Source organism: Pelophylax lessonae (genome assembly GCF_965119305.1).
Source record: "Pelophylax lessonae genome assembly, chromosome: 11".
In the NCBI taxonomy this organism is placed as follows: Eukaryota; Metazoa; Chordata; class Amphibia; order Anura; family Ranidae; genus Pelophylax; species Pelophylax lessonae.
In genome coordinates this window covers 83760375-83772515 of record NC_138778.1, presented here as the reverse complement: position 1 = coordinate 83772515, position 12141 = coordinate 83760375, and the positions used below count along the sequence as shown (strand labels likewise).

The following is a 12141-nucleotide window of genomic DNA, read 5'->3' as shown; positions in this document are numbered from 1 at the left end:
CAAGAAGAAGCGTTGGTGAACGCACTAATTGTGAGACTGAGATCCCTTTTGGTACTAATAAACGGACCAAAATGGCGAAAGTGTTTTCTTTTGCCCAAATGTATTGGTAATAGCATTAAAGACGAATGGGGTCATCCAAAACGAACCCCTGTTTTTTTCCAAATGCATTATTAGGCGTTATCCGTTTGAGGAATTCCTCCTCAAGAAATGGAAAGTGCCACCTGTGGTGGATTTACCAATTTCCAGATTTAATAAAGCTATGGTTATCCCATTGGAGGACGCTCCGTCCTTTAGGGATTCGGTGGATCGTAAAGTGTAAGCTGTGTCTCGCGCCATCTTTTTCCTTGATTGGGTCAGCTTTTTAGACCAGTGATTGCAATTGGTTTGGTTTTACAAACATTGACAGAATGGACCAAGTTGTTACGCCGGGACTTAGAGGGGAGAAGCATCCCCCCGGCAGTATCAGACCTGCTGGAGCAGATGATACAAGGGCTACAGTTTGTCTGTGACGCTACTCTGGACGCCACTCCATTGTTGGGGCGGGCATCAATTTCAGCAGCCGTCCTCAGGCGTGTACTGTGGCTAGGGTGTTGGTCGGCGGACCAAGGTTCCAAAGAAACTTTGGCTAATCTCCCTTTTCAGGTGGATCGCCTATTTTGGGGCCACCTTAGATGAGATTATCAAGAATCTCACTGGAGGCAAGAGTATGTTTTTGCCACAGAGCACTAAGGGTAAGGGACCTCGTCAGAGACGGGGGCCTTCCTTTTCCGCTCATAAAAGATTTTTTTCGCTCCGCTGAGACGGGCGATAAAGCTAAAGCCCTCCAAAACTCCTTCAGGAGGTTTTCAGGGGGCGCTGGTCGGGCAAACAAGCGTTCGGCTCTTCCAGACCTGAAGATAAGACTATTAAAGCCTGAAAGTGCGCCCCCACCCATACTTGGGGTGGGGGGGGTGTCTTCGCCGGTTTCCGGATCCATGGCTTTCCAGAATCCCGGACAATTGGGTTCGCGAAGTCAGTAGGTCAGGTTACAAGATCGAGTTTCAATCATTCCCACCGGTGCGATTCTTCCCCTCCAAGATCCGACTATCCCCGGATCGCCTAGAAGCTTTGCGGGGGGCGGTCACGGATTTAATGCAACAAGGCCACGTTCCTTGGACAGAGCGTTTTCAAAGGTTTTATTCGAACCTTTTCACAATACCAGAAAAGAGGGCAAGGTGCGTCCAATTCTGGACTTAACAGCACTCAATCTTTTTGTCAAGGTACAAAAATTCAAGATGGAGTCCATTCGCACAGTAGCGGCCTCCCTGCATCAGGGGCATTTTCTGGCGTCCATAGACATCTAGGATGCCTATCTTCACATTCCTATTTATGCAGGACATCAGCGTTTCCTGCGTTTTTTCCGTAAAGAGAACCATTATCAGTTTGTGGCGTTACCCTTTGGTCTTGCCTCAGCTCCTTGGGTCTTCACAAAGGTGTTGGCCCCAGTGTTGGCGCTGTTGCGGCAACGAGACATATCGATTCTAGGTTACCTAGACGATCTGCTCCATGCAGAGTCTCCGCAGACTCTGTTGCTAACTTAGAGATCACCATAACCTCTTTGCAAGAGTTCGGGTGGCTGGTGAACTTACAGAAGTTTTCTCTGGTTCCCACCAGGAGGCTGGAATATCTGGGTCTAATTTTTAGACACATCCAGGGCAAAAGTGTTTCTCCCTGCGGAGAAACTCCAGAAGATTCAATCAACGATTCAGTCGTACTATCTGACAACTGGCCTTCCCTTCGGACTTGCATGAGAGTCCTGGGTTTGATGGTGGCTTCTTTTGAAGCAGTATCATTTGCCCAGTCCCATACCCGAATCCTTCAAAAAGAAATTCTTCTCAAATGGAATCGGAATCCAGATTCCATGGACAATCGGATCCGACTGAGCGAGCGGACCAGGAAGTCTCTGGTCTGGTGGCTTCGGTCTCCGATGCTCACCAGGGGAAGTCATGTCTTCCAATAGATTGGACGATTTTCACCACGGATGCTAGTCTATCCGGGTGGGGAGGAATTCTCGGCAAATTATCCCCTTAGGGGCTTTGGTCCCTGGAAGAGTCCAGGTTACCGATAAATGGATTGGAACTGAGAGCGATCAGACTTTGTCTGATTCACTGGACCGAGCAGCTCCAGGGCAGCCCGGTTCGGATCCAGTCGGACAATGCCACAGCAGTGGCTTATGTCAATCATCAAGGGGGCACCAGGAGTGTCCTGGCGGCCATAGAAGTGGCCAGCATTCTTAGTTGAGCGGAACGATTGTTCCAGCTCTCTCTGCGGTATTCATTCCGGGGGTGAATTGGCAGGCAGATTATCTTAGCCGTCAGATTCTGGATCAAGGGGAATGATCTCTTCATCCAGAGGTATTCCACCAACTGTGCCTCCATTGGGGCACCCCGAATGGGATCTGTTGGCATCTCGGCTCAACAGGAAAGTGCGGAGGTTTGTGGCTCGCTCCCGCGATCCTCTAGCAGCTACTGTATGCCTTCCCTCCTCTCAAGTTGCTGCCGAAGCTTCTTCGCAGGATAGAGGTGGAGGGAATCCCAGTTATCCTGGTAGCTCAGGACTGGCCTAGTCGGGCCTGGTACGCCGACCTGGTCAGGCTGGTCGCAGACGTTCCTTGGCGACTTCCTCTCAGGGAGGATCTGCTGTCGCAGGGACCGATCTTTCATCCTGCTTTACGATCGCTGGCTTAACGCCCTGGCTATTGAGACCCAGGTGCTGAAGGACAAGGGATTGTCAGCTTCAGTTATTCCTACTCTAGTTAAAGCAAGAAAAGCGACTTCCAGAAAGATTTATCATCGCACATGGAAGTCTTAGATTGCGTGGTGTGAATCCCTTGGGTTCCCTCCACGTTGTTATTCGGTTGGCCGAATATTGGCCTTTCTGCAACAGGGGGTTGAGCAGAAGCTGGCCTTGAGTGCTATCAAGGGTCAGGTTTCAGCATTAGCAATCTTCATTCAGAAGCTTTTGGCTATTCATTCCTTGGTGCGGAATTTCATCCAGGGGGGTGCGACACCTGGCTCCGCCAGTGCGCGCGCCTTTACCACCCTGGGATCTTAATTTGGTGCTGTCGGTTCTTCAGAAACCTCCCTTTGAAAATAGGGAGATTCCCTTGCTTACTTTATCCCAGAAGGTGGCCTTCTTGGTGGCTATCACTTCTGCACGCAGGGTGTCAGAACTGGCTGCATTATCCTGTTGTTCCCCAGATCTGGTGGTTCATAGGGATAAGGTTGTTCTTCGTCCGAATCCATCCTTCCTTCCTAAGGTGGTTTCAGAGTTTCATTTGAATAAGGACATTGTATTGTCTTCCCTGTGTCCTAAGCCCAGTCATCCTCGAGAATTCGCGTTGCATTCCTTGGATGTAGTTTGGGCGATCAGGGTATACTTTATTACTACGGATTCATTGTTTGTGATCACGGATGGCCCTAAGAAGGGGTTGCCTGTTTCTGCCGTGACCATCTCTAGATGGATCAGACAGACGGTGGTATAGGCTTATTCTATCTAAGGGTCGGGATCCCCCGTTCCCTGTTAAGGCGCACTCTACTCGGGCGCTTAGTGTTTCCTGGGTCTTCCGCCATCAGGCGTCAGCGATCCAGGTTTTTCAAGGCGACTACTTGATCGTCGGTTCATACCTTTACAATATTGTATAAGGTTTATGTGATGGCATCGTCGGATGCCTCTTTTGGCCGCAAGGTTCCTGCAGGCCGCTGTTTGAGGAGACTGTTGGTCTATCTCGAGGGTTTGTTGGGTAGGTCTCATCTGTTTGATCGATGAGTCCCTTGATACTTCTGGTTGGCTCCGGTTGGGCCTTCTGGATTTTGATTTCTGTTCCCACCCCTCATTTGTGGCACTGCTTTGGGACGTCCCAATTTGATATTAATCAAAGAGGACTACGTCTGTCAATGAGCGACAGAGAAAAATGGATTTTTGTAAGATCTTACCGTAAAATCCTTTTCTCTTAGCTCATTGACAGACGTAGTACCCGCCCCTCTATCATTGAGTTGGGTTGGGTTAAATTCTCTGACACTGCTTTGTGACAGAACTGATTTCCTGTAGCAGACAGGAAGAGGATATACCCTCTGGGACTGCCCCTAAGGTGGAGCCAGAACGTTTTCTTTCTGCCTAGTCCTACTCCTGTAGAGGGCAGCATAACCCAATTTGATATTAATCAAAGAGGACTACGTCTGTCAATAAGCTAAGAGAAAAGGATTTTACGGTAAGATCTTACAAAAATCCATTTTTTGTTTGGCTACAGTATTGCATGACTGCATAATTACCAGTTAGTCATACAGTGCCAAATAGCAAAAAATGGCCTGGTCATTAAGGGGCTAAAACCTTTGGTCCTTAAGTGGTCATTTCAGAGACATTGGTCTCTGCATCTGATTCTAGCTCTAAATCTGGCATGCAACAAGAAGCCTACCTGACCGAGACAGATTTTTCTGCAATCCTGTCAAACTGTCTGTCAACTATTTGACATTAATACAGCCATTACTGTCCACCACTGCATCTTTGTCACAATTCATTCCTTGGACAACGAACAGCCTTAATTCTGCAATCTTTGTATAGGGCTACAAAATGCCACACCCCAGGTCTTCCATCTCTACCTGAATCATATCCCGTTATGTCTGTCCCTGATGAGGCAGACCGAGAAATAAATGAGTAGGATAGAGATGCAGGGGTAGAGGAGCCTGCCGAGCATTGCTCTCTCCCACACTTTTACACCTGAAGCGTAAGCTTCATGCAACTGCTGCCATGTGCAAAAGTCTGGCATTGTACTTCTTGTCTCTCCTCTGTCTCACTAGGCCACTTTGGGTACAAATAGACCTGCTAAGTCAAAAAAAAAAAAAGACATTCCTGGTTCATAAATAATGGGAAATCTGTAATGGGATCTCTCTAGAAAAGCTGAATTATATTCATTGGAAAAAGTCCACTGTTTTTTTTTTTTTTTTTTTTTTTTTTTTTTACTCTTTTGTTGATCCTGCAGCCTCAGTCTTAAACATCTCAGTGCACGCGTTGAAAATTTTCCTTTGTTCAAAGATTCTGCAGATAGAAAGTTTAAGATGCTTCTGAAGGCTGCCTTTACTGTGGCAGGCCCAGCCCTGCAACCAGTTGCTGCTGTAATTTTAGTATGCCCCTGATCACCCGGGTGGTTTTAATCCATGTGCAGAAGTGTGTGTTTTGGCTTGGATTACCAGGGGTTGCGTGCATCTCTGTGCCACCAGTCCCATAGCTATCAATTGGGATGCAGCCAATGGGACATGGACCCCCACAGATGTCCTATTCAGAGCAGTGTCACTGTCCCAATAGACAGCAATGGGACTGCCAGCATGGGGATTTACGCAACAATTGTGCAACCCTGTGCCAATATAGTACAGCCCTGCACAAGGTACAGATTAAAATGCCCCTTGTGAACAAGGCCTATGTCAAACTGCATCTGACTAGACAAGGGCAATGAACAATCAAGACTCCTGTATTATTGGACCGTTCTTTAGTGGAAAAGTTACAGCAATTATCATCTTCTCTGCTGTTTTGTGAAGATGTCCCAAAACATGTCACATGACAAGTTCCCATAATGTCCCAATCCTCCATTCACATTCACAGAATCTTTGTAAAAGCAAATGTTTTAAATCCTTTCAAGTGACATTTGTTTTGTCATCAAATTTCCTCATGAGAATTTTCATATGAATGTTCATATAAATATTTGTACTAACATAATTCCTTCTAAAATCTACTAGTATATAGTCAACTTTAGGTAGTTGTCTTCTACTGAAATAAATTTGGTGGGCTGTGTAGGCAAGATCAAGACTAGATACAAAGTACCTTAATGTTTTAGAGAATGGCTTTATTTTATTTTTTTGCATTGCTACGATATTGGAGGCCTCTGATTGGCATCAGTGTAATCACGTAATCTCTTCACTTGCATAAGTGGCTCTTTTGTATATTTCACCTAATCAGTCCACTTTAAATGTTGTCTCTTATCCATGATGATTTGTGGATGTTTTGCAGCTGGGGTTATGTGCATCCGAGGTTGCTCAGCGTTCCTGAGTTATGTCATCATGCAGCAGAAATCTGGGTCAATCTAACAATTTTTAGAAGGAACCTCCTGCTTTTTAAGGCTGAAAATCCAGGGAAGGTAAGGAGTATGTTTTTTAGCATTTTCATGAACATGCTGGAGCACAGTATTGGGTTGACTAAATCAGGGCTCGACAATCCCCGGGCGCCAGGTCGCATTTGCGACTAGAATTAGCGACCTGGTGCCTGGGGTGCCCTGCAGAAGGTGTCCTGTCATTTTTGCACGGAGTGCACGGACTTCCGCGCCGTCCGAAAATTGAGGCCCCAGCTTTTCGGCCTACTTGAGATGAGAGAGGCTTCCAATGGAGAACCGGCGCCCTCTTGTGGTGGCCGGGAGTAATGACTGTTGTAATGACTGTTTCCCCTGCCTGTTTGTTCTCAATGCATTACCATCTCCCTGTCCAGTTAGTTACCTTTGACAGGGAGTGTGGTTATTATTATTATTATTATTAATTTAATTTATTTTTTAAATGTAAAAAAAAAAAAATATTTTTTTTCTTTTTTAATTATTAAAAAAAATATATTTTTTTTTCATTATTATTATTATTATTATTATTATTATTATTATTATTTAAAAAAATAAATAAATAAAAAAAATTATATATATATATTCTTTTTTTTTTTTTTTTTTCCTCATCGCCATGCCACAGCCAAAGGCCCCTTTCACACGGGCTGTCTGATCAGGTCCGTCTGTCGGTTTTTCAGGCAGACCTGATCGGACCCTTCAGTCTCCTCTATGGAGCAGTAATCTGCCGCCATCTGATCCTGTCTGCAAAAAAACAGACGGATGGTGGTTCTATTTTCTATCCATCCCGTGGATCGGATCAGATGGCATCGGATGGAAAGAGACAGACAGTCTGTTTTCATCCAATTGCGCTATAGAGGAGAGTGGGGTTCTAGTCGTATTCATGTGTAAATTTAGTATCCGTTTTATTAAATAAAGCTTGGTTGTTAGTTTAAAAAAAAAAAAAAACTGGCTCCTAACTTTTTTAGCTGGCTCCTAGATTTCAGGAAAATTTGTCAAGCCCTGGACTAAATTTAATGTAGGATGTTGAAGTGTGGAAATTTTGACATAATTGGTCAGTCAGTTAACCAGCCTCTCTTTTTCAGGGATTATTATTTATTTTTTCCTGTAGCATTAAATATATGAAACTTTTGTGACAAATTTAAGAAAACCCACTATATGTTTGAATTCCAATCAAACATACCCCTACAGTAGGACACTCACTGCAACTACTGCAGTCAGTGCAATACTGGTAGAAAAAAAGCAAGGCAACAGCTACACATGTCACAGTGGATCGGACTGTAGTGAGTGACTACTGCTGCAGTAGGGCACTCACTCACTGCAATAATTTTTAAATCACTGCTGCAGTAGTGATTTAAAATTATTGCAGCAGTGAGTGGGGTTCTACTGCAGCAGTAGTCCACTGGCACTGACTCCAATCCACTGTCTACTATGTCTATTTTTTTTTCTAGCACTTTTGCACTGACTGCAGTGCAGCACAGTTAGTGTAAAACTGCTAGAAAAAAAAAATACACAAGCTAGACAGTGGATTGGACAGACTCAGTGGACTGGTGGACAGACACTTTCAAATCAATACTCCCAGTTAAGTAGAACAATATTATAGTGCAGAAAGCATAACATTTCAGCATGTTCACCAGTTAAACGTCTTCTTTTCTTTTCATAAATTGCTGCCACTTCACTAAATACATGCTCACTTGGTACTGAGGAAGGAGGAGCAGAAAGGTATCTTCTAGCATGGGAAGCAAGTCTTTTGTAGCGTGCCTCATTTTCTTTCTACCACTGAAGAGGATCACTTCTTCTGTCAATTACTGGTTCCTTCAAATAGAGATGAAGTTCATCATCCAGGCTCATTATTGCCGATTCTGATGAATCCTCTGCATGAGGCCCCAATAAATCTCTGAACATTGCATCGATTTGACCACAATGAATTTTCTCTTCTGTTCGTGTTCTTTTGGGACATTTTTCTCCTGCATCCTGCTCTTCCACATCAGAAACCTTCTCTTCTTGTCCTTGACTTTTCTTTTCCTCAGGAGGAACCTCCTGCACCTTCTGTTGAATATCTTCTGTCAGCCATTGTTTTGCCTTGGCCAATACATCAACAGAAGAGAAAGTATGGTTCTTGTATCGAGGATCCAAAAGACATGCAAGCACAACATTTTTATTCTGCTTATGCTTCTCAAACCTTTTGGCAAGGCTGTCCCTCATGGCCTGCCTACATGCTTTGATTCCACGTGTGTTGGGTCCTTCATTCTGTTGAAGCATTTTCAGGACTCTCGCACATGGGATCACAGAGGAAATTACTTGTAATGATTGACCTCCAGTGTCACTTCCTCAATGGGTACGAGCTTCTATAATGTTGGCTACTATGTCTCACTGATCTGCAGTAGGGAAAGAATGTCCTCCAAGTCCATATTCACCAGAATATATGGTGAGAGCTCGCTTCTGCTCCAGCATCCTCTGTAACATGTGTAGCGCTTTGTTCCATCGTGTTGGAACAGCCTGTATTAGGTTGTTTTTGGGTAGGCTAAGGTCTTCCTGAATGCACCTCAGTCGTTGCTTAGCAAGAACAGAATGGTGGAAATGGCCTGCACACTTCTTCAGCATGGTAATAATGTCCAGCAAAGCTTTCTGGTTTGACAGACCATAATTTACCTCCAGTTAGAGGTGTGTGCGCCATGCAACTGAGGTCTGACCCTTCAGCAAGTCTCATATCTTTAACTATGTTAGCTCCACTGTCTCGCAGCACAAGCATCACTCGGTCTTTGCTGATTCCCCATTCTTCTAGCATATCTAGAAACATTTCTTTAATGTACTCCCCAGATTCTGTTTGTCCTGACCAGCAGTCAGTCGTGAATGAGTGAGTTGCCAGCATTCTCTGGTTGCAGCATAGTCTTAACTTTGTCAACGACCTTTTGGTGAATCTTTTGCAGCATTTCAGTTCGATAAAACTTGTCACTCTTCAGTGTGTACCTTGGCTCAACTATTGACATCAACCGCTTAAATCCAGAGTCAGACACTATTGTAAATGGCTGGTTATCAGTGACCATCATCTCTGTGATTACTCTGTCCTGCAGTTGTGATTTTCCATCTGCTTTTTGCCACTTGTTTTTTTTTTTTCTGAAACATATGTTATTGTTGCCTGGGATAGGGATGATTCACCTTGTGATTCATTTAATTTTTTGCTGTGCTACATTATACAATTCAACATGATGAACTCTTAGATGGGCCCAAAGATTAGACGTATTTTGGATTTTTGCAGTTGCTGATCGCATGCTCACATTGTTTTTGCAAGTGTTGCACAGTGCTGCTAATTTTCCTGGAGATGGAGAAGAGAAATACTCAGACCACACTTTAAATTGTTCTATCTCCATCCATCTCCACTGGCACCCTGTAGTGGGTGGCTGGCTGGCACCCTTTGGTCGTGGGTGGGTGGCTGGCTGGCACCCTTTGGTGGGTGGGTGGCTGGCTGGCACCCTTTGGTGGGTGGGTGGCTGGCTGGCTGGCACCCTTTGGTGGTGGGTGGGTGGCTGGCTGGCACCCCTTGGTGGTGGGTGGGTGGCTGGCTGGCACCCTTTGGTGGGTGGCTGGCTGGCACCCTTTGGTGGTGGGTGGCTGGCTGGCTGGCACCCGGTGGTGGGTGGCTGGCTGGCACCCGGTGGTGGGTGGCTGGCTGGCACCCGGCGGTGGTGGCTGGCTGGCACCCGGCGGTGGTGGCTGGCTGGCACCCTGGCTGGCTTTCATCAACCCTTGGTGGCTGGCACCCTTTGTGGCGGCTGGCTAGCTGTTAGTAAGGACTCAGGCAAGGCCTGTGGCTGGCTGGCTGACTGGTACACAGTGGGTGTGTGGGACTAGGTTGCTGGCTGGCACCGGGCAGCTGTGGGTGGGTGGCCACGGCGGCTGTGTTACAGAACAGATACAGAACGTGTGTCAGTGTTGGTCACTGTTATCAATTATCACAGAACAGATACAAAACGTGTCAGACTGTTGGTCACTGTTCACTCACTAGATGTAGAAAAACTCGCTGTCCCGACCGACCGCCTGTGCCACGTGCAGACTCCAGTGTGGCTGCAGCAGGTAAAAGACACTGTAATGTGGCAGAGGGAGGCGCGGCCTAAGAGCTGTCCAGTGTGCGGAGGCACGTGGCGCAACATACGCGATGACGTTGCGAAAATATCTGTAAATCCAAAGGCCATTTCAGATATACCAGGGAAAGTGCATATCGGCCCCCAATATATCGGTGTTGCCGATAATCGGTCGATCTCGAATAAGGACCTAGTATCCTGCTGGGATCTCTGGTTCTGTCAAAAAAAACTAGTTTTAGTTTTTTTTTGTACTTTTTCCTGTGAAATCTACAAGCAACTATACCGGATCTGGCCACAGGCTGGATGTATAGATCTTAGCTCTGCGCTGGGTCAGCCGCGACATAGTCCCACTGGACGGGGACTGGCCCCCTAAGTTAAGTTAATCGTCTTGCCAGGTCGCACACAACCGAGTCTAGGCCCGAGTTGCAGCGTTCCTATTTGGCCGTCAACCCCCCCCCACTTCGGCGGAGAGGGGTTCTGTCAGGAGATGGTGCCTGTCTGCTCCGGTATGGTGAGTAAATGATGTCCCCCCCCCCCCCCCCCTTTCTTCTACTGGCGGATTTTTGGGTGGACACAGGCCCTTCCCTGGGACGGTCGGACCCTCACAATCCTGGGTTTCCTCTCTGTCCTGTCACACCCCCTCCCCCCCTTAATGCTGGGGGCTATTGGGCCTTCTCCCAGGTGCTGGGACCACGCGGCTGGCTGTATATGGGGGCGGGGGTGCCGCCAGCAATGGACAAATGATCGTTTAGTTGCTGCTGACACGTGTTGTGGATCCGTTCTGGGCCTCCTGGTGCATCTTTGGTACAGTGAGTCAGGGGGTCTCTCTCTCTGCTGGGGGTCTCCAGTGTGCTTTGCCTGACCTCTGGGGGGTTGCTGTGGCGCAATGGAACACCTTTAACCACTTAAGCCCCGGAGGATTTGGCTGCTAAACGACCAGGGGGTATTTTGCGATTCGGCACTGCGTGACTTTAACGGACAATTGCGCGGTCGTGCGACGCTGTACATAAACGAATTTGGCGTCCTTGTTTTCCCACAAACAGAGCTTTCTTTTGGTGGTATTTGATCACCTGTGTGATTTTTTTGATCACGCGCTATAAACAAAAAAAGAGCGTAAATTTTGCAAAAATAGCAATATTTTTCCCTTTTTTTTTTTTATATGAAATTCCCCCAAAAAAAAATGTAAAAATCAAAATTTTTTAACATTTTCGGCCAATTTGTTTTATGCTACCTATGTTTGGTAAAAAAAATCGCAAAAAGCGTATTTTGATTGGTTTGCGCAAAAGTTATTGCGTTTACTAACAAAGGGAAAGATTTTTGTCATTTTTGTTGTTTTTTTTTTTTTAACGCATAATGGCGGCGATCTGCGATTTTTTTTTTTTTTTTGCGGTACTGCGACATTGCGGCGGACAGATCGGACCCTTGACTGACATTTTTGACACTTTTGGGGTTACCAGTGACATTTCTACAGTAATCAGTGCTATACATATGCACTGTTACTGTAAAAATACACTGGTAGTGAAGGGGTTAACTTTATTTGAGAGGGAGGGGCTGTGTGTGTCCCTAGGGGCGTGATTCTAACTGTGATTGGCTGTGGCTTCAGCTGTATGCAGAGTGATCAACGGATCTACATAGTAGATCCATATGATCATCTCTCATACAGAGGGGAGAATGACAGGCGGCTTGTTTACACAAGCTGCCTGACTTTCTCCCTCTCCCCCACCGATCGCAGAGTGGCCGGCGGACATCGGGTCCGCCGGTCACACGCGCGGGGGGGGTCTGTGACCGGCGGCGCGCGCTCGCTCCCTAGACCCTCACAAGCTAGTGACGTAACCCTACGTCACTTTGCCTGTGAGGGGCTGACCGCCGCCGTAGATAGTCAATTGTCCTTTTTTTTTTTCAACTTTGGCTGATGGGTTCCCCTGGTGC

At 46.4% G+C, this 12141-nt stretch overlaps 1 protein-coding gene across 1 annotated transcript in view; it reads left to right on the top strand.

Moving 5' to 3' along the window:
* Positions 1 to 12141, top strand: part of RETREG3 (reticulophagy regulator family member 3) — a 497032-nt gene that overhangs the window by 215973 nt on the left and 268918 nt on the right. Inside the window, exon 4 of the mRNA XM_082272543.1 lies at positions 6040 to 6166. Within this exon, the coding sequence (XP_082128669.1) occupies positions 6040 to 6166 (127 nt within the window). The remainder of the gene's footprint in view (positions 1 to 6039; positions 6167 to 12141) is intronic.